At 40.2% G+C, this 23231-nt stretch overlaps 1 protein-coding gene across 4 annotated transcripts in view; it reads right to left on the bottom strand.

The window, feature by feature from the left end:
- Positions 1–23231, bottom strand: part of BLNK (B cell linker) — an 88544-nt gene that overhangs the window by 43271 nt on the left and 22042 nt on the right. For 2 of the 4 annotated variants that reach the window (XM_066323792.1, XM_066323793.1), the window contains exon 3: positions 17268–17314. In XM_066323792.1, coding sequence (XP_066179889.1) covers positions 17268–17314 — 47 coding nt within the window. Of the gene's footprint in view, positions 1–24; positions 129–17267; positions 17315–23231 lie in introns of those variants that run through there. The other 2 variants (XM_066323795.1, XM_066323796.1) reach the window with 1 other exon arrangement.

Raw genomic sequence — 23231 nt, 5'->3', positions numbered from 1 at the left:
ACACCGGGAGCGGAGCGGCCCTACCTGAGCTTCTCCCCGGCCGGCACCGCCAGCCTGTTGAGCCTGTCCATGCCGTGAGCGCTGCCCCGCCGGGACGCGCTGCCCTCGGCCCGGCACCTGCCGGCACCGCCGCTCCCCGGGCCGGGCTGTCCCTCCGGCCGGGCCGGGTCCCTCGGGCCGGGCTGTCCCTCCGGCCGTGCCGGGTCCCTCGGGCCGGGCTGTCCCTCCGCCGGGCCGTGCCGGGTCCCTCGGGCCGGGCTGTCCCTCGGGCCGGGCTGTCCCTCCGCCGGGCCGGGTCCCTCGGGCCGCGCCGCGCTGCCGGCGCCTCGCCTCGTCCCGCCCGCAGGCACCGGCAGAGGAGGGCCCCGGGCCCCGCCCCGCCCGGGCCGGGCACAGGTGGCCGCGGAGCGGGGCCGAGGAGGGGCCTCGGGAGCGGGGCCGTCCCTCCCGCCGGGGCCGCGCCGCCTCAGGGGGCTGAGCCGGGGCGGATCGGGACCGGGGACCCGCTCCCTGTCACCTGCCCAACCCAGGTGACTTCGCCGGCCGCGGGGAGAGAGGCAGGCGCCTGATTGCCCCTCTCCTCCCCGCTCTTCCCCACTCCTGGTGAATTTGTGCCAGGTGGGAACGTGCTGCGTGGGAGGTTCCCCAGTAAAAGCGAGAGAAAACCATCATCTTATCCCCGTTCTTTGGAATGTAACTATAAAGAAAAAAAGTTTCTTACCCTATTTTTAAACTAAAGCAGGAGAAAACCCTGGTCCTTCCAGAGACACAGCAAAGCTGTTCCCGCCCAAGATGCAGGCAGCTGTGGTTTATGGCTCTTGATACCTCTGAACTTGGGACTTTTTGCTCAGCCTTAAGCCCAACCATATTTTCCTCTATAAAGATGAACTTTGGAGGCAGCCAGTTGCTTCTGAGGGGCAATGTAGGCAGCTGTTCACATCCACCCTTATCCCGAAGGGCTGATTCATTTGAATTCTGCACCTTTGGAGGATGACTCTTGTTGCTCCCCTACTGTATCTTTTTGGCCTCTCTGCAGCTAAATTTATAACCTAAGGCTGTTCTAGGGAAGAAACCTAGTGTTTTGTTTTTTTTTTAAAAGTGTATATCTGCATCATACTAATACGTTTTGACAAGTACAGTATGTTCTGGGGACACAAAAAAGTATTTTTTGGTGAGATTCTCAATGGCACTTGGCTAGGTTTTCACATGGAATTCTTCTCCCCTGACTAAAGTTTTATTTCTTGTGAAACTGAAGGAGCAGAACAGACTTTCCTGGTTAGTGCAGGTGACTCTGAGAAAATAGCCTGCCATGAGATTTTTGTCTTTGATAGCAGTATCATTGTGATCTTGGCAGGCTGGTGTTTTTCATCTCTGAGCTTTCAGCATAGGAATCGTTTGATGTTTGAATATCGCATTTTCTAGGCTGGGCTGATAGTGTACAAATTGCTTTTTTGGGGGTGTCTTATAAAGCTTGTGGGCTTTAAGGAATAATATGATGTTGAATGCCATGTAATGCACAGAACTGGAATTCCACGTTGCACTGTATCTGGTTGTGGACTGGCCAACTTTGCAATTTTACTCCCTAAATGTAATTTTGAAAATTAAATTAATTTTCAATTAGTTGAAATTCACACTGACAATGTGAAAAAGTAGATATGAATAAATTGCCGTGTCACTTTCCCTTTACATATATAATCTTCCCACTTATCTGAACACGTACCAGAATAAGGGATTTGCTCAGTAGGCTTCTGCAGCGGTTTCCCTTACACAACAACTGCCTCTTGCCTGGCTGTCGCAGAAATCCCGGGCTGCTTTCCCTTGGGTTCTTTGAGTCCTGTCATCTGCAATGCTGTGCTGGTTTCACCTTGTTTCTTCCTGACTCAACCAAAACTGCGGGTTTAAAACTCTGCAGTGGCCAGTGCGGAGGTTTCCTCGCCCGTCCCTGCAGCGGTGTCACCGCCCTGGCCCCGGGAAGGGGCGGCTGCCGATGTGTCATGCCCAGGGCAGTCCCCAGGTCCCGTGCGCTCAGGGCTCGGTGACAGTTTGACTCACCCAGGATTTCTCATCCCGGGCTGGGCAGTGACATGGACTGGGGAATGAGTCCACTACAGACAATCTGGCAAAAAGTCACAGAAAGAAGGGTTTTTAAACTGCATCAGTTCTTTGGTTTGATTTGGTGCACAGATGTTTGTGAGGGTGCAGCGCAGGGTGAGCGGAATAGGGTGTGTGACTTCTTGGACTGGTACTGCTGCCAAGAAGTTACTCCTAAAAAAGTCTTCATTACACAAGACTTGTTCATGAGATTTTGTGGCACCTGCTTAGCTCTTTCCGATCTGCCTCCAAGTCAGCCTATCTGGCCATCTGCCCCAGTGCTGAGAAGGCTGGTTTGGGTGCAACAACATAGGAAAACCACTAGAGAAAAAGTTTAAATAAAGAAGGGCATGGCCAAGCCCCTCAAAACAGCCCTGGCCTCTGCTTTTTGCCCAGCAGGTGTTTGCAGGGTCTGAACTCCTGGCCCATACTGGGACTGGTCCTGTCTGTGGTCAAGTGCACTTGTACAGCCCACATGGACAGGGACATCCCACAGTGCCCAGCTGGCAGGGTGGCCCTGCAGGCCTGCACTAGGGACAGGGCAAGGAGCAGGAGTTTCTCCATCCCTTCTGCCCTACTTATCACCCCCAAATGTTCTCTCTAGGGGCTCGTGCTGGAGGTGGGGGCTGACCCTCACTGCAGGAAACACCCTGCCTTCCTCTTCAGGAGCCCTGGGAGAGCCTGGAGGCGGTGGTAGGTTTGAGCCACACAGCAAACATAATGTCATGCTATTTCTGTAGTTGTAACCCCAGCAACTCTCCCTGTTTGACACAATATGCTCATTTGGAACATTTGGCCAAAGAGGAACTGGGATTTTTTACCACGTGGGTCCCATCTTGACCGTACTGATTGTTTTCTCCCCAGCCAAAAAGGCTGATTTAGGTACATAGGGATTTGTTTCGAGGGATGCCTGTGCCACCTCCCTGCTTCCTGGCACATCTAGGGCCAGTAGGGATTGTTCTGCCTCACTGCTGAGATATGGCCTGGAAGCCTGGGCCAGCCTGCCCAGCTGAGGGACAGGGTGTTGGGCATAATGGCGTCCCAGAAAAATGCTCCTTGAAGTCTTGGATGAGGCATTTTGCAGAGGTGTTCCCACAATACTGGTTCTCTGGAGCAACATCATTGAAGCCTTTTACCTAAATTGTAGATTTTTATTTAATGTTTTAGGAACCTGCATCCTCACCGACTGCCACTTTTGTGATTATGTAGATAGGCACTAACTTTATCTTCCTTTATATGGCTGCAAAGGATAGGGGATGAATTCCTGACACTATTACCTAATGCAGGTATTTTTTCTCTCAGCCGTGTTAGGAAACCCATTTCTTAACCCCTTCTCTATTAGCAAAGTTTTCTCTCTAACATTATTAGAGGTGATTGGGCCAAATATTTTTCTTAGAAGTACTCATGAGTGAAGGATACAACTGTTCTTTATAGGAAAGAATTAATGGAGAATTAATTTTATGTACAACCTTTTCTTGCCAAGTGGGTTCTGTGATTTTGACTTCCCTGCTTTTGGGGAATGTGGAGAATCACAGGATATTGCAAAATATACTCTTTAAAAGATAGCTTTGTGAGCTTTTCCTTTAGGAAATCCTGGCAATAGAGCAGCACTTTAAGCTCTCCTGAGAAACACGTAAAACGATTGATAATTCACTTCAAAAGATCAGTCTGATTTTACTGTCTTGATGTCATAGTATTTCACCTAGCTCAGAGGTACTTCTCTCTGCCCTTATCTACAGGCTGTCTTTAATCTCAGAGTGATAATTGCTTCAGACAGTAGGTATTCAAACATGAAGGCTTCTATTTAAAAGACACATTTACTACTTGAGTTCTGAGCTACTGGATTAGCACTAAGGAGAGAGCTCCAGCCATGGAAGCACTGTAAGAATGTAAATATAACTGGTCAGTAACAGGAATTTGGCTTGATCAGTCTGGGTTCACATGAAAGTTAGGAAATGATTGCCACAGTTCTCTTTTTCATGACCATGGAGTGAAAATAGCCCAAACTGGTACCATCTACATCTGCATTGGAAGACAGTCCAAGTACAAACCATGTGAATCTGAACTGGAATCTGTAGTCATGTTGCAAGCTCAATTTTTTCCCTAATGTGCTGTTTGATGGTGTTTTGTATGTATTTGATCTCTTCTGCTTTCAGAATATCCGTAGGAAGATGTGCCAGCAATGGGCTGTTGCGGTGAAGAGTGGAGGGGAAATAGAAAACTAGCAGTAGACTGTCACATGCTGCCTCTGAGGGTTTTGTGCTTGATCATATGGATCTGAATGCAAATTTGTGGTACTTTATACCGGGCCAGAAATGCACTCAAACTCTATTGTCTAAAACGATGTCAGTTTAGACCTAGTTTTTTTTGCCCCCTCAATTTCTATTTTGGTTGACACACTGCCTACGTAACTTAGTATTCAGTGTCCCATAACTGGTATTTGGAACGCATGAGTTTATGGAACATGGTTTCTCATGATATTCTCTATATTTGCTACTTACTGATTGTTACAAAGAAGTGAAACAGTTCTGCTTTTTATTTAAAATAGTACCTCTCTGTATTTTTCCAACTAATCGGTTTCAATGGATTTACTTCCTTTCCCAGGATGCTTATACGCCATTTTAAACTAGGAAGCACTTCTTGTACAGGGAAAGTTACATGTGGCCTGTAGTTGTCTTGTTTGTCTTGTAGTCTGTCTTGTAGTTTGCTTGTCTTAGCAGGTGAGAAGAGGGTACATTTTTGTCCCAAGTGATTTTACATAGTACTGATTTTCAGAAGTTTTGATCTTCTCACTGTGGATCAAATGGCTTAATGCCAGAGTGTTGATTTTGGAGACTCCTATCTACTGCCCTAGAAATCTTAAAACTGTAATCCATTTTCGTTTTGGATACCAAATGGCATACTCAAAGCTGGTCTTGCAGTATGAGTAATAGGAGTTGCATTTGAAAATGCAGCTCTAAATTTTACTGACTGGGATTTGGGTTTGTAATTAGGCTCACTGGAGGAAACAGGTCATACATGTAGGCATGTACTGCAGGCAAAGATGTGAGAACAGTAAATGTAGTAGGATTTTCTCATGAAGAGTCTTCTGAGCAAACACATTTTTGCACCTGCTGAGGATATGTGTTTTCTTTCTCTGGGGACTGTGCAAAAAGCTGCACTTCTGCTTTTCAGTTTTACTGTCATCTGTTTCATGTGCATACAGAAACACAAAATTTGCTCCTACAGACACACTTATTATTTAATGTCAAACTCATAGTGTTTGAGAGCAGATTGGCTCAGAGGCAGTGACCTGCACTGGAGCCAGTTTGAAACCCACAGTGACTCTTGGGAACAGCTCTGCTTCTGCTGCAGACCTGATCTCCTTCCAGCAGTCAAGAGTGACTGCAATGGAGATAGCCTTAAGTGGGCAGCTTAATCCCACTCTGAGGCTACCCATGGAAGGAAGGGGGTAGGGACACAGGGGTCTTTGCAGCCAGGAAAGCCACATTTGTTTCTGACTTTTCTGCAGAACTTGTACACCCTGCTTTCCCTCCTCACCCCTTGCTGCAGTAGGATTAAACTGGGCAAGTCCGTTTTCCTACCACCCTCCTGTCTGGGGTGTGGATTTACCATGAGGGGTGCCCAGGAGCAGCTGGAGCAGCTTGGGGTATTTGGCAGCAGCTTGGGGTATTTGGGCCTGGCACTGAGAATGAGACAGGACAGGGAATAATCAGGGAGAAGCAGCAGCTTCAGCAGCTGCCTATGAGCATTCAGGCATGGATGGTGAATGGTCTAAATGTGTTGGTGTCCCTGCTGATGGAATTGCTCATACAGACAGGCTGCACAAATTTTTAAAATTTCAAAATTAATATCTTGAAATAGGGTTATTTTTGTATAGTGCTGTTACACATACCATGATGCTTTCAGTATCTGGAAAATGCTGAAAAATTGAATTTTTAAACCACCTCTTTCCTGCACTGGCCTGTAATACATACAGCCAAAGGGAAGGAGTTGGTGGGTGTATTCTCTGGCACAGTTATCTGCACTTCACTGACCATAATTGTGCTGTCTGAGCATTTTCCTATTCCTGCTTAAGAACAGGAAAAAATTTTGTCTGTAGTCTTTTCTGTTTTCAGGTGGTTCCATCTGCTTAGGATTGTTCTCTCCTGTTTCCTGGATAACTGGAATTGCCTGACACTGTGTTCTGGGAGCAGAGAAGCCACTGAGCAGAAAAAGTTTCAAAAGCCTTTTTCACACAAAAATGTAGTGGATTTGAAATACCACCTTCCAAAAAAACCTCCAGCAAATCCAACCAAAAAACAAACCCAAAAAACCCCAAGTAAAATGATCAGGGACATGGGAGACTCTCTAAAGAAAGAAATTATTATCTTAATTAGTATCAAACTACCATTTGGAATAGTAGCAAGAGAACATTTTATGACCAAAGATAAATACTTTAATGGAATACTCTCTTCTGTGGAGAAAAATTGTTTAGACTTGTAACTACAGCCATGAAATTTTTCTGTTGCTACAGCTGCAAATCTTGTGGGTTGTTGCGAAGGATATGTTTACACAGTTGATAACTTTAATTGCATTAAAACCACAAAACTGTAGCAGATGAATTGGAGTCCAACACTATATCAGAGAGGGTTATTTTTATAGATACTAATGTGAAGCATTTATTGCTGTAGTACATAATTTAAAAGAGTTAGTTTAGAAGTTTGTGGTTATATGATCCTGCATCTTTCCACTCTCAGAGAGTATTGGGAGAAAAAGTCTCTATTTACTATCAAACACTGGATTTCAGAATAACTTCCCTTCACATTTAAAATACGAAGGAAAAATACAAAAGTCAGAAATGAAAGAAGAACATATGACAGAAATCTACACGTAAAGAAACACATATATGTAAATTTGAATATCCACTGTACTCTATTGTATTATTTATAAACAATCTTCCCCTTTTTTATATAATGTTCTAATAGAGAACAAGGTCACTGCATTGAAGAAACTACAATCTAAAATATTTTGTGTTTGAAGAAAAGTTCTGACTGTTAGTTTAGAAATAATATTCATAGGTGATAGCTGTACAAGATTTTTGATTTCTGGTTACTAGTGAATTTTACCAGTATCTGCAGCATAACATTAACACCTTTCTCTGTATTTTAGCTATCTGTCTGGGGTTATGGCATACGTTTGAAACAGTCCTGTTTTGTCATAATGATGTTGAGTCAGGATTATGTTTATGAACAGACTGATGAGTGCAGACTAGTTTGCTATGGACTGTTTGCAATTTGAAACTATTCACAAAGTGTGTGTTATTTGTATAGTTTTTGCTATAAAATGTTCATATTAGCTAGCAAATAGGAAGACAATACTGATAGAGTCTTCCAGGGAGAAGTGATTGGTTTTTAAAGTATCTTTTCCTTAAGCATTGTGATTTCTTTCAAGCTTAACCTCTCCTTGAGGTTGGTTAACTTTCATCATTCTGTTCACAGGAGAATTGCTTCTTTTATGAAAAAAACTACTCTGAGTATCATGAGGCTTCTAAAGAAATTATGGATTTCTATTATTGTTCTCATTCCTGGTGGAACTGACACTACCTGAGTCGAAGTGCGAGGTGTAATTTCATTTGTTCCAGGTGGTCAGTGGGGTGTTGTCACCCCAGCCCAGCAGTGATGTGCTGCTCACACACGGGTATGGAGGCACCCGCCCGTACCCATCCGCTCGTTCTTTCCTTCCTTGAGCATCGCGTGCAGGCTCCTGTCACAAATGTCACCTGACACAGACCTCTGAGCTGGCCCAGAAGGGCTTTGCTTTAACAAAGCTGATACACAGGGATGTCAGAGTAGAAAGAAATGCCGTGATACAGGAAGGACATTTTGAGCTTGGTGTGGAATGAGTTCTAAGCCTAAACCTGGGTGTCTGCTGGAGCTGTGTTTCAAAATGTTTTTGGGGCACTGGTTGTGAATGAACAACACTTCAAATCTGTCCAGAAAGTGGTGTTTTCCCAGAAACTGGTGCTCCATCCTGTGGACTCTGCAAGGTACATGACAGGTATAGATGTATACAGATATGCTGGTTTTGTCTTAGGCTGGTTTGGGAGCATTTACTTCTTTAATCCTGATGAATTTATTCTCATTATTCATTGTGATTAATAGAGGATCTGAAGCTGTAGTCATCTTAATGATGGTAGAAAAGTGTTGCTGGAAAGTCATAATCTTTAAGGTCTGTGATCAGAAATTAGCTACATTTGTAGCTAATTAGCAGTGTTTGCTTACCTGCCTTTTTTTGTTTTTAAGGGAAAACCCAATAAAATACCAATGCATGGAGGTATATGATACATAATTAGTACTGCTTTTGGTTAAAAGCTGAAATTGTTGAAATTAGTTGATTTAGGTGTAATTTCCAGGGAATAATTCCCTGGAAAGGGACAATCTAGCAGAGAATGCCTCTTAGACTCTACATGGGAATCATACTTCTATTTCTTTAAAAATAAAACTAAGAAATAATTGACTTTGGAACTCTTTTTCAGGGTGTATTTAAATCTCTTTGTGGGCTATATGTGAACAATACTTGTACCAGTAATATAAAAAGAGTATAGCTGTTAATTCATGTTGACATTCTGGGCAATACGAAGAATTCTTTTACTTCTGTGTTTTTGAACTGTAGTATTAAAGCAACACTATGGATAGCTCTAATATTCTTGTTATTGCTTCAGATTATTCCCTGAGCCAGAGGAATAAAATGAGGAACTAATATACTGATAAAGATGATTGATTATATCAGCCTGATCAGTGATTTAAGAAAGGATGGATTACACTTACGAAATGCATGGTAAGGTATGTTAACTGAAATCGTAACATATTTTTAGCTTACAGTGTGTATTGTGTGAGCTTGGTAAAATAATAAAAAGCCATGAAACTGTGCAGTGAGGAACTAAATAGGAGAAATGACAGAGCTGTGGTAGCAGGTGTCTGTCAAACTCAGTGCCAGAATTGAGAAGAAGAAACTGAGCTCTAATGGTCTGTCAAGGATATCATTGGAGAGTATCTAAAATGTGAAATGGCAGCAGGTAGAGGAGAATGGAAAGCAGAAGAGCCAGTATAAGAACTGTAAAATATATAAAATCTCCTTTTGTTTTTCTTCCCAGAGTTCTTGGCTATTAGAAACAGGATATTGTCAGGATTTGAAAAATGAAGCATGGCTTGTGGAAGAATAAAATAAAATATTTTTAAATACAGTTTAGGTAATATTCTTCCATTCTAAATTTTAGCAGCAGTCTCAGTCCAGGCAAAACCAGATTTGGACAAGGAGACTGACTTGCCTCCCTACTAATGAGAATGTTCTTTAATCTCTCCATCCTCCAGGAGCTTGATAAAATAACCTGCAAGTTGTTGTCTGAGTAGTCCTACTGTTGCATCCTGCAGGAAAGCTGCTGTTAGTGTGAAAAAAACCTCATAGTCTGTCCTGAAAACAGTTCCCCCTCTTCAAGAATTCAGAGCATATCTGAATTTTATTTCTGAGAATAACAAACAAACATCAAGACCGTGAAGTCAAAGTGTGTTTGTACTCTATGTGAGGGGAGCATGGGGCTGGAGCTGGTGACAACTGAGCTGTATCTGGAACAAAACACAGCAGAGCTACACCTGGATACATAACATTTCTGGTCATGTGCAGCATCCATTAGAGCAGGGTTCCTGCTTCTGGCAGTTGAGCAGCTCCTGTGCTTCATGGTAACTCCTCAGTCCCTATCTTGCACCCACTGTAAGCATGCAGGTGCTCTGAAGCACTGAAAATGAGAAGGCCAGCATGAAGATGCTCATGAATCATAAATTGATAAATATGTACATTATGATACTGTCTGTATTTAGGTGGTTACAGGTGATCAATTCAGAGAGACTCTCTCATGCCCTGAGTCATGTGTTGATGAGTGTCAATGCATCTGCATGCAGTTCTGCACAAGTGCTGCCATGTCAGTGTCTGTGGTGCTGCTCAGGTAATCCTGCATTCCTCCTATCGCTTGCTCTTTAACGAGACTTTAGAAGGAAGGTGTTAGTAAAAAGGTATTCATTTGCATGCTGAACACAATTTCTGCATTTTTTGGGGTAAATCTTTGAAATATGTATTCTTGGCAAAGTTACTAATTCTATGGGTTTCAGACAGTTGGGTTTCAGGTCTTGAATTCTGTTGCACAAAGGGCTGCTGTGGCATTCCTACCAAGTGCACTTCATCTTTTCCAGCCCAGCTGCACTGAGCAGCCTCCTCTGAAGCTGTTTCAAGTGTCTGGTTGCTGCAGCCCCAACTGTCTGGCTTGCAGCTGCATCTGACCCTCCTGCTATGGTCCCTTCTCCTTGCAGCTCATCCGGTAAATTCTCTACTTTGCTTGTATTGATGACCCCATTTTTAAATGCTGCAGTTTTCATTGTTTAGTAGTATCATCTCAAGCTGTTCTTTTCTGATTTCTGAACTGAATAAAGTTTACATGATTTGATTTAATACTTTCCTCCACTATCTTAGAAGTAGTGCATAGACCACCTGACATCACAGCATAAAAATATGGACTAATGAATGAAGCTCTCCATATGCTTATACAAAAGCAAAATTAGGTTGTGCTTTCACTCATTTTCACAGAGGCTGCTCTAAAGGAAGAAGAAAGAAATGTCCCTCCTGCAGAGAGCATAAATGTATGTTGATAGTACGCTGTAAATAAAATATTGTGTATCATCCAAAAACTGAGAGGACTCCGGTTTGGGCACTTGGAGCAAAATGATCCCAGACATCTGTTCTGTTTTCTGCCCCATCTGTACTTGAGCTGGGGCACATGTGGAATTCTGCTAAAATGAGATTATAAATTAATAGCCCTTCACACTTCATTGCTTGGATGAGCCAGAAGTTATTTTCTTCTGGTTTTGAGTCCCAGGTGCAGCACTTTCTGACTAACAAATATGATTCTCTAAAAGGGAAGAAAGACCAGTGAATTGAAACTACAAGACAGACATATAATAGAGAAAGGAAAGCACATCAACTGACAGGGTGGAGGAAAGGGATCCTGTCCAGAAATATCATGTTGGTGAAGAAATGGTTTGTGATTTGGGCAACAGCTTCCTTTTCTGGTCTTTGCTACTGGCTTTGTGTAGAAACCTAAGCAGGTCATTTGCATATGTGTCCCAAACAGATCACCCATTTCTTTGATTTTTGGTACCCAAATTGAGTTGCTACTTGATTGATATTCCATTGCTATTAAGGCTGGCCTAGAGTACTAACAAAGGGAAAGATCTCTACTTTCACAAAAACGCAGTGAGATGAAGCTGAATGTTACAATCCCTCCACCTGGACCAGCACGGGCTTTGGTCTCAGAGGCTGATCCACTCTTGCTCTTCAAAGAGGGCTGACAGATTTTTAGTCTGTCTCACTGTTTGTTAATAAAAAGTCTCCCTGATCTATCTTGCTGAAGGTCCCTAAAAATGAGCATAGTTTCAATATTAAAGAAACCCTTATAACTGTTATCCCCACCCCCTTGAATGACATTCCATAGATGGCTGAGCATGGTAGGGTAGCATGAAAAGTGCTTGGGCATGGTTCACTAATTTTATAATTTTCTAATTTATAAATTGTCCTGAGCATTAATGAACATTAATGTTAATGTGTAATGGAAAATCATGGGGCTGAAGAAGAGGAGACTCTGGAGACACTTCTAGGCTTGTAGTAATTTATATGTTTTATGTATATATATGTACATAATCCAGCTGAAGCTGCAACATCTCTGCCTCTGTGCTTTCCTAACTGGGATAGGAAGGACAAAATGTGCCAAGAAGATATTCAGACAGCTTGAAACTATTTTCCATCGTGGCATCAAGGATGTTGAAAAGATGATTTGGGTTTTTCTCTGACATCTACATACTTCTTTGGTGTCCTCCAGATAATATCAACCAGTATTTAAACTGTTTAAGAATGGGATTATTTTCAATTAGAAGGGACAAAATTAATTTATTTCATTGGAGTTTCCTGATGCAATTTTCAAGGAAATGGAAAAAAAATCCCTCAGACACTGACAAAATATCTTAACCCTGAGCCTTTCCTTGAAATTAGAATAGTGATAATTCAGTCTATCAGTATTATGTGCATAAAAAACCCCTTTTGTTAGATACTGTTTCTGCTCAGCCCAGGGGCAGGAATACAGTACACAGAACCACAGGAATTAAACACTGCCAATTTAGTTCCCACTTTAACCACACCTGCAGTAATGTAGCACAGTGACAACTGAACTGCCTCCTCTGCTCTTTGAAAAGTAGGAAGACCCCAGCAAATATCTGCTTGTCAAGACTTGATCAGAGAATAAAAACTTGTATATTATGTGCATTTTTGTATATTTTAAACTATTGAGGAGAAAATTTTTGCTACTATATATAGAATATTTTTCAAAGACTGAGTTACATTCTCCAGTGAATTCCAATGATTCTTGTATACAGATATCTATTTCCTTTCTATAAGCTCTGCCAAATGTAGTTTCTAGCTACATCTTTACGCTCCTTAGTTGTGAGGGGTCCTGTCCTCACCCCTGAGTAAATGGTGTCATTGCAAAGATCTCCATTGCTCATGGCAGGATGGAAGAGGTGCTGCTGCAATGCAACTATCTGTTGCCTCCTTTCTGCTGCAGAAGTGTAATGTTTTCTTCTGCTCTAAAAGAGGGCAGGATGGTGTTGCTTTGCTGAAAAAAAATTTCCTAGATCCTCCTATGAACAGGAGAATATCCAGAATTCATTCTAATCTTCAGGAAATGGATGCCTCTGAAGTATTTGATTCCTGGGTAGATTCTTCTCATAGACTTTCTATGCTAAAAATAGCTAGATAATGCATAAAAATGGCATTTGAGGTAAAATTCAGATCCTTTTTTTCCTTTGGAATGTTTATAGTGTCATACAGTATGTTTCTGTGACACTAGAGTTATGCACTGGAAACATGTTCTGGTCTCTTTTAGATGTCATTTTTTATTGAGAGGCATTACTGTATAACGAGGTATTTTTCTGAATTTCCAGCCATGGCCTTTTGCAGTTTTGGGAATAAGTTGAGATTTTTTAGTGGCATTTGAGATACAGCAAAACCTAAGGAAAGCAAGGAACCAAATCTATGTATTTAGACATAAAACATTCAGCCTGAGTCAGGAGTGGTATTTAAAGGACATAGAGTAATAGGAAAACATTATAGTATATCCCAAGGACAGGGGAAAATCTTTCCTGCTTACTGAGCATTGCAAGAGAAGTAATTTATGTCCTTTGTTTTTCAGCTCAAAGCTTTCAATGGAGTGGGGAAATTCCAAATGCAGATTGTCAGAACAAGACAAGATTTCTGTACTTCTGGATCTTGCCTAAAGAGACAGCAAAAGGTCTGTCTTTATTACTTATTTAAGGAAACAGCCTAGTTGTCATAGAAATCTCATTAATTTTATTAGTATTTTTGTTAGGAACTATCTTTGGTTAAGTGTATGTAAGTGTTGATGTCTGTGTAAAAGCTGAATAGTGAATTTTCCACATTAAATTGTTTACCTTTCTAATTAAGAAATAAAAGAAAAAAATGTGAGTCAAGAGGGGAGAACGAAAAAGGTGTTAATGTGCAACATTTCTAGTTCTTGCAGTTTGAACTATGCAAGTTCAGACATCTTACATGGAACAGCTCAGCATTACAAAGGTACTTTCCTGGAATGTAACAGCTCTTACAACTAAGAATTTATTAATATGATTCAGGAAAAAGTATTGCCTATTCTTGGAAGGCAAGGATGGAAAATTTCCGTTTGGAGTTCTTAAAAATTATGATCAAATAAAAGAAAAAAGATGTTAGAAACTAATCCAGAAATCACTTTTAATTGTAGAATACTTGCTTGTTTTAAGAATAGCTAATTTTTCTTCATATATTATAAATTTCTGGTGGAATAAAGTACTGATGTGAAAATTGATAGATTTTTATTTCAAGCAAAGGAGATAAAATGCTGCCTATACCATAATTAAACAGAACTTGTAATTATGTGTTCTGCAACTCAGCTCACTTATTACCCAGGATCTTCCATAACTGCGTGTTGCTATATACAAATGGTAAACTCAAGACTTGACACTTCAGACCTGATTCACAGGTGAGGATTTCCCATTTACCTGGCAATCTGTCACAGCCAGAACAGGCTTCTGAATTTGCATGTGATAGAAAGTACTGATTTTGTGATGAAAGATTTCAGTCCTTATTTTGTAAAGTAGTTCCCAGAGCTCCTCAGCTGAGAGCAAAATTTAATCTGAGTTTGATCTGGGATGAATTTCTAATCACATCAGCTATAGAGGCAGCCCTTTAATTTCACGGTCCCTGGGAAAATGAAACTTGGGTAAGCTGAAAGCATTATATAAAAACTTCTGCATAAACATCTGATGCTGTAAGTCTTGGAATATCTACACCGAGGTGATGGAGCTGTAATTACATTTCTTTCTTGAGATATGCTTCCAAGTTTTGGATGTTTGTAATTGAGTTATAGCCTATATGCCAGGTTTTCCTAGATACAGTTATAAATGCCAATCTTATTTGCACAGCAAGACAGCATGTTTGGAAAGGCCTTAACTTCCAGTATTCTCATATGTCTGTGTATGAGGTTGATTATGGTACCTGTCCTCTCTTAAAAAGTGCTCCTGAATGTAGCATGATGTTCTATATAATGTTCTCCCTGGCATAAATGTTGGCACTGACTAAACGAGCCCATGACTGTAATCTGTGAGATGTCTGAAACTGCTCTCATGGGAAGTATCTGCAAAGTGCAGTTGTACTGGCATCCTTGAGAGTGAACTAGTTCAGTGTTTTGGGTGATCTCAGGCTTTCAGGGTGAGAGTTTATCAACTGAGTCTGCTCTGTGGAGTGAAAAATACAATGGTGCTTGTGCAGGAGGAAAGGGTTTAAGCAAAGCTTGAGATTTCAACATGCTGTTGGGATTGCTGAGAACATGTAAACCAGTGAGAGCAGTTTGTTGCACAACCCTGGCAGCTCCAGGGAGGGTTTGGACTAGTGACTCAGAACTCTGCTGTCCTGTGTTTTAAAGCAGCACTTCTCTTCTGATATTGCTTAGCAAATGGGGAAGAAAATCTTTCATTATTGCATTTCAGGAGTAGGGCAAGACACTAGTAGAGACTGCACCTTGGTAATTTCACCTTAATATCCAGTAGTTGCTCAGGAACAATCTAGGTAGACCTGTGGCTTTAAGTGTAGGCGGGAACTAGTTTATATGGGGCTGTCACTAGGCTGTCAAAGCCAACATGGACAGTAAACCCAACAGAATATAGTAAGAAACTTAATGAGAAGTGTAGTGCAAAAAGTTTACTTAAGGGTATCAAAACAGAATTACTGTGATAAACTCTTTCCAGATAAACCATTTTGTCTTTTTTTCCCAGATAAATTTTCCCCTTGGAGAACAAGCACAGTACTGGCTAGAGGGAAAAGAGCCTTGCATTCAATTAGTGGTGCAGAGGGCAGGGAAGCACATCCAAGCATGGCTGCAGATTGCTCCTGGTACTGGTACTATTGTTGTGAGATGTCCCAGCAGAATGGGGAATAACTATGTGTTTTAGCTCTAAGAGCACTTACAGCCTTGTAGACTCAAAATCTTGTGGAAAACAGGAATATCAAGTGTTGAACTAGAATGGGAAAGGCAAAGAGCTTTTGCTAGTGGTCAGAGAATTTAACTCCAGCTTAATGAAGCCTCATGAAGAAACTTTCATAAAGCAGAGACTTGAACCTCTGACCACTGTCAGAAGAAACACAGGATTTCACCTTGTCTGGCAGATATTCATTTTCTGCTTATCTATGTTTAGTGTTTTGGTCCTTTGGGAATTGCCTGCTGTATGAACACGCTTGAACAGGCCAGTTGATCTGTCTTAGGTGGATCAATGTAGACTCCAGTCTCCAGTTAAACTGTGAGTGCCAGAAAATCATACAGCTTTTACAATAGCAAGTAATACCATGTAAGAGTAACAGATTTTAGATTGGAAGTTGGTACTAAGGGTATGACATCTACACTGTGAATTTAAGGAATTTTAATGCTTTGGACAACAGAATTCATATGGCAAAACACTTTTGTTATTCCAGTAGTCTGAGGATTCAAAGATTGAATGCTCACATCAGTAAGTAGAAGTGCAACTCTTGGCCTCAATTCAACATATTTGTTTCCCCAATACTGTTGTGGATCAGATTAATATATGTCAGAAACAGAAAATATATCCTTGGTTGACTTTATATTAATTCTCTCTACATTTTCTCTCAAAATGATGTCCCATTAGACTAAAGTGCCTTGCAAGAAAGTCCTTTGATGTTTTTTACTCATCTAGTTAATTATTAAATCAAACCCAGAAGAATATTTACCTATGGTCTCAATGAATTCCCATCAACAGGAATAGGAATTTATTGGATAAAAATGCCTTCAAGTTTATACAGTTTCTTACCTATAGAGTGGAATTCAGAAAAAAATTTGTAAATAGATGTTTTCCCAATTAGCTGGGGAGGGGAAAGCTACACAGAATAATGACAACCGTTAGGTGAAGAACAGCAACACACTATATTAAACGAAAGTCTTCTTGGTTTCATGGAGAAAGTTTTCTAATATTATTTCTGAGTAGTACTACAAGAGAAATAATATATTTGAACATTAAGGATATCCTTTGAAATTAACTTGATTTGTCACAAGTTATATGAAGGTATTTCTCAATGTTATATCTATATTTGCTTATTTGGTACTGTATTTGAATTCTATTTAAATTACTTTCAACAGAGCACTTCATTAAAATGATCACTTAGATGAATCCCTAAGTAGCAGATGAACCAATTCTGAAAATTCGACCTCAAATACAATACAAGCAAAGAGCCTTTATGTTCTGGAATCAGTTGAACTTGTACTTTTACTAATTCTTATGATTGTCCATTTCTGTTCTGAGGAAGAATAATAGCCAGCATCTGGTGCAGAAGAGACTTTCCTGTCAGCTGATCTGAACCACAGCTCTTGTAAACATTCCAGGATCCTAATCCTGAGGAAGTCCCACCCCCATCAATTAATGTTAAAGTTCATTAACAGGAAATTTCAATTCTCATTTTTCCTGATTTATTAACAGAGCAACTGTCAGAGTAGAAGTGTGTGTGTTATTCAGTGGGAAAATGGAAAATAATGAGACACTTACGGCTGGTGCATTGTTTTGAATCTGCTCAACTCAAAATCTGATGCATTCTGAAAAGAGAGAAAACAGGTTTTATGGTTTAAATGAAGATAATTTTAATCAAGAGCAATTCAAGAAGTGAAATATATATTTTAAAAAGTAAATGAAGGGAAGACCTGAAAAAACAGTTTTTAGTTTTGTAGCTACATTCTTGTCTCATCTTGGTTAATGCTTAACTTTTTGTTACTGGCCTGTTGTAACATTTCTAGAAAGCTGGTAGCACACACTACATTGCTAAACTGGAATTTTACCGGGCATGTGGCAGATTAAATTAGGCTGGTTAATGAATCATTCAAGAAGTGATAAGCAAACCATTTAATTTCACCACAGAATTTCTTTCTATTTTTTTCCACTCAAATCAGCAGATTAGTATAACAATGGCTGAGTGGAAGATACTTTAACAATGGCTGGGATATTATATACCTCATGTTTGGTCTGTTCTTGTTCTAAAGCTCTGCATGACTTCTCAACCCATGAAAAGCTGGTAATGAAAAAGAAATAGAATTTGTAGTGTGCTACCTTGGCACATAAAATGCCCATTCTAGTGCTGAACAAGCTAGTGCAGTGACTGGAAAGAGTTTCACCAGGTGATTTCAGTAGTTTTTTTAGCTCTATATACCTTTCACCTCAATATGAACAAGGAGTTCATGGAGTATTTTTGGTGTTCAAGCTAGTGCACTGGCTGCAGAAAACTTCTCAAATCAGTTTTAAGTTAGTCTAAATAAAACCTTTTTTTACCCTATGGGTTTTTCTTTAGTACAAAATTTCCAGCAAAGTCTCTGTATTGTACTAAGTGTGGGATCGCATGTTTTCAGTTCAGAAACCTTCTAATTCTAAAATGCCCCCTTTTTCAGCATAGATTTCAGCAGAGGATAGGTCAGGCTGAAAATATTGCCCATTTAGTAGTTGCAGTTCTACCCCTTCATCTATTTTTGTGTTGGGAAGAGCAAATTAATTTGTGTATTTCTTGACATTTCCTAGACATGACTATAATGGATGTGAAATCTCTGAAATAGATACTTTCCAGTGAACTCAGTGATATTGAATTCACTGTAGTATGACTGATGTTTGCCTATCTATTTTTTTTCTGAATAATGTCCCAATCATCAGCCCCCACCAAATTATTTTGCCTTTTCTCTCACCATCTCATCAGCATGATAGATGAGTTTGTATCAGGCTTACAAATGGAGACACTAATAAGTGTATGAGAGAAGATCAAGTGGAGAACATACATTCTTAGAGAAAACATATTCCCTCAGTCTATATTTAAATTCCAGTGAACCTCTGCATTTCTTTGATGTATTTGTTGTGAAAATATGCCCTTTCAGACAGTAGAGAAGCCCCTATATTTAATACTTAGCCTGTAATTATACTGTAACAAATAGCAGCTGCATAACTACGTGTATCGGGTATGGTAATTAGCAGGTGATCTCGCAGATCTAGAAATCACCAAATTCCGGAGGAAATGTAAAATTGCATTGAGCTGTGGGATTGGCATACAGGCCCATTTGGGCTCCTTTGGCTTCATCAATTGTAGTGGTGACTCACCGAATTGCCTCTGCATATCAATGACCAGCAGGAGCAGGGCCATTTCCTCACCCCCTCTTGCACTTTTTAAGTAAGAAGAGGAGGAAGCTATGCTTTTTCTTGCAAGGGTTTGATTCTTGTTCACTCCCTTTTCTTTGCAAAATAGTGTTTAAACCTTTATGTGTGTGGAAAGGCAAGTTTTAAACAGGCAAGTGCTGTTTGTATGGTCATATCAGGCACTTTTTAAACTTGCACTGCAGCTTGGGAGAGAAGGAAGCTATGGGTCTAAGCAATTCCTTTATTGGGGAATGTTTTATTGAGAGAGTTTTAACCTATTTCTCTTCCCCCGGGACAATCTTCAATGAGGGGATCAAGCTGTGTGTCTCACTGAGATTTGAAATGATTGATACCTATGGGCCCAGCTGAAAGCTTTTTTTTTTTCTTCCCTTCTTCTTAAGTAGAATGCTATTGATGGAAAATAAGAACTGCTGCTGCGCTTTAGCAGCAGAATTTTGGTCCTAGGAAAGAGTACAAAAATATCTTGTGAACTCAACACTTTTGAAATTACATGGTAGCTTCTGTAGGAAGATGACTAATGCTTCCAGGTTTTAATTAACCACTGCTTCTGTTGTTGCTTATGATATACTTTGTTTGTGATTCATATTGGCGTGAATGGAATGAGTTGCAAATTAACATGTGCGATAAAGAAGAAGTTAAAATAGTTTCTTTCCTGGAGGGATTTGAGTTTCCAAATATACAATGAGGAAATAAAGGGACAGTTCGTTGTTTAGTTTTTTGGGGGGATGTTTTGTTGTGTGTGTTTGATTTGTTGATTTGTTTGATTTGGGTTTTATGTTTACAGTTTTATGTTAGAGCACAATTTAGAAAGCATGTAAGAAAATCTGTTCTCTTCTAGCCTGATGTTGGTCTCATTTCTACCGGCTGCTTCATTCACCCAGCATCAACTTTCTCAGTAACTCACTTAGCTCAGTAGTTCAGAGTAACCAAAATTCCTAGCTTGCAGATCAAGCCAACCAGCTTTGTTCTGCAAGTAGCATCCAGCAGTGAGAGAAAAGCTGTAGCAGTGCAAGTATTTGAGGTGTGTCTTCTGCTCCTTTACTTGCAGAAGCATGTCTTGGACCTGAGCCTCTCCTGCTGTAGCTGCTTGCCACCATGGCTGCTGACAAAGGAGACACCTTGCATCAAAAGCAATGAGAAGGTACAATCTGTACAGTCTGGAACTGTGGGTGCACGAGGGGGTTTTGTGAATTTTCATCTGGAGAACTTCAGGCTGGCTCCTGTCTATGGGCTATGCAGTTACATGCAGAATGATCTGGCATGTCTGAGGTACTCTGCTTCTGTGCATGTGCTTGCAAGGGAGGAGTGTGGGTTTGGGTGGCTCACATGCCCTGGTTGGGAGGGATTTAGGGCATTCTGCACTCCTGGGGATGCCTGGTAGGTGGATAAGGGATAGTGAGTGAATGGTTGGAAAACAAAGGGAATGGGGCAAAACACAATATGTAGCATGTAGGACACCCTCATCTGCCCCAGGCGCAGCACTTCTCTAAGGAAGGCTCCTAAGTCGTGAACACGGGTCTTGATGCGTTTTGGATTCCACGTTTGCCTTGGAGTTTTTTGCCACGCTTTTATGGTTGCTGAGGTTGCACAGAGGGATGGTTTCAATGGAATTGTTGCCTAAAAATATTTTTGGATGTCTTTGGAGAAGGTTGTTGATAGAGTTGAATATATGACACAGTGTTTTCAATTCTGTTTTGAAGTTCATTGAAACATCTTTCACCTTCCTTACTGCCCAGCCCTTTCTGGTAGGCAAACCCTTGGATGAGCTGGTTATGGCTGCAGGTGCAAAGAACACCTTGAGCAACCCAAGAGAGCTGTGAAGGATCTGTAGGAGCTGGAAAATGTCAGATTTTGATGTGAATAAGGGTGAGGGGATTCCTCTGACATTATAATTAACAAACATAATGTGTTGCTAGCTAAACTGTCAATATCTGGGCAGTACAACTACATGTAAGGTGACAGTCTTGTCATTACCTTATATAAATTCAGAGCTACATTCTGTAACGTTGGCAGTTACGAGCATGGACAGCTTTGTAGATGTTTAATGCTTTTTTTGTGCATGTCTATATATATTTGAAGGTAATAATGTATTATTTTGAATTTGAGTTCTTCCTAATTTTTTTAATGATTTTTCTTTGCGGGAGGGAGTAAAGACAGATTTACTTGACAAAAAGTAATTCCATTTTGTTGTGATAAAGTAAATGCATAATACAGAACTTCTGTATTCAGTGAGACCAAGTTTATGTTAAGACTAGTTAATGAAAATTGTTCTTAAGAAAACATCGGTGTAGAGCCCTTGTAGGAGATCAGGAGGAATGTACAGCTATATTTTTGACTTTTGAGAGACAGAGACTTGAAGTATAAATAAAAACTATCGGCATTTAGGCAGTCAATGTAAGTAAAAATGTGAAAAATCATAAAATTGTAGTAAGCCATATTAATGATACCTCTTATTAACTGGCATGGAAGCCTATCTATAATTACTTTAATATTTCTTAGTGAAAAAAAAAAAAAGGAATGGTATTTCTTTGTACAAGTGTTCTTGTGGAATATAAAAATATCTCTGAGGAATAAAAGTAAGGTTTCAGTGCTGGCTTCTAGAGACACAACCTGAGATATAGACTTTTGTCAGTGATATCTGGAAAAACTGCCAGTGTTTCAGACTGAGTAAATCATGGAATAAATGCATAGTGGATTTTTTTTCTTTAATAAAGGAGAACTATGCCCCAAAGGGTTGGGGGAGAAGTGGAGAGAATGTAAATAAAATGTGAGATACTTAAAATTAAAGGTCAGTTCAGAAAGAATGACATAATAGAGAGCTGTTTCTATTGTGAATGGCAAATTACTCTTTTTGAGGGAATTGGCCATTTTAAAGTGTGTAAAACTGACATCTAGTGGTAGCAATAGCACTTTGTGTGCAAAGTGGCTTTACAGTGAGACCAGTTTGCAGAGCAGATTAACAGATTGTAACTATATTACATACTAAAATTGCCATTTTCTGTACTTTAGCTGGGTGTTACAGAGCATTTCAAACTACATCTTGCTTGTTTTAGTAACATCTTACTTATATAATGCCAGGTTGTAGGTCATCTTCCCAAATGCATGGCCTCATATTAGAGAACTCATGAATAGTTTCATTAGAGGAGAAAAGGTTGTAAAGGGTATGAGGGTTAAAAAAAGGTGAGGATAAGAGTTACAGAACTTCAGGGTCAATTGGGAAACTGTTTGGTAGCCACCAATCTTAGACCTCTTATGAATGAACAGGAGAAGTCTGGCCTCAGCTGTGATGTGTTTCTCAGGTCTGGCATTACTCACAAGTGTAAGCTCCTCTGGGAGAGGAAGCAGGACTTTATGGCCAAAACTGAGATCTCACATGAATTCAGGCAAGATATGTGGGCTCTGAATCGATACAGCATATAGGCATGTGCTTAGATAATTCCCATCTTCATTTGCTGAACCATGGTTAATATATTAATTTCTAATTCACATTTTTGTTCAAAGGGCATTAAAAAATATTTTTCTCTTCTGTCTAGCTTGTTTTTAGTGTCTTTGAAGAAAAAAATCTCTTGCTAAAACTCTGCATGATGCCTGCCCCACTGAGACTTTAATTTATCTTTGCCTCCAGTGCCATTATATACATAATGTATAAATTACTAATAACAAGCAAAGATATACAAAAATGAAGTATCAATTATTTTAAAAATTATTTTTTAAAACCTGGCTGGGGGCACCATACCTACAGTCAAAGGATGCAATTTAAAATGAACATGGAAAAATATAAAAGCATCATTCAAATCTATTTTCCAGATAATAAAATGAAATATATCAGCAATAGAAGACTGGGTGAAGACAAAGGCAAATCTGAAGGAAGAAGGAAAGCAGGTGTGCTTCAGTGCAAGTGTACTTAGAATTGTGGGAGGAAAACGATAGATTATTTTTTCTGGGTTAGTAGTTTGTGGCAAGTATTGTCAAACTACATTGGCCAATTTCTGATTGTGTTTATTTTTCAGTCTTTTCAATTAATAATAACTGTTGCAAATATTTCAGAGATAAAAAATGTTGGTAGCATAATTCTAATTCAACATAGCTCTGTGCAGTTTCAAGGCTGTGGTGAATCATATGCTGCCTCTATCATTCCATTTCTGTTACTTTCAAAACATGGTGAATCATATTTGTTGAACACAAATGTTGACATTCTGCAATGAGACTTGAGTCACAGTTATAGAAGTGGTATAAGAAACAGCAGCTGTCATTTCAGATAGGACAGCCTGGTGCTTTAGTGGGAAAGCAGAGCTGAGCAGCAATCCTGTTTGCTGCAGAGCT

This window comes from Sylvia atricapilla, chromosome 8 (assembly GCF_009819655.1).
Source record: "Sylvia atricapilla isolate bSylAtr1 chromosome 8, bSylAtr1.pri, whole genome shotgun sequence".
Lineage (NCBI taxonomy): Eukaryota > Metazoa > Chordata > Aves > Passeriformes > Sylviidae > Sylvia > Sylvia atricapilla.
Note: the sequence above shows the minus strand (reverse complement) of the source record. Positions and strands in the feature narration are given on the sequence as shown.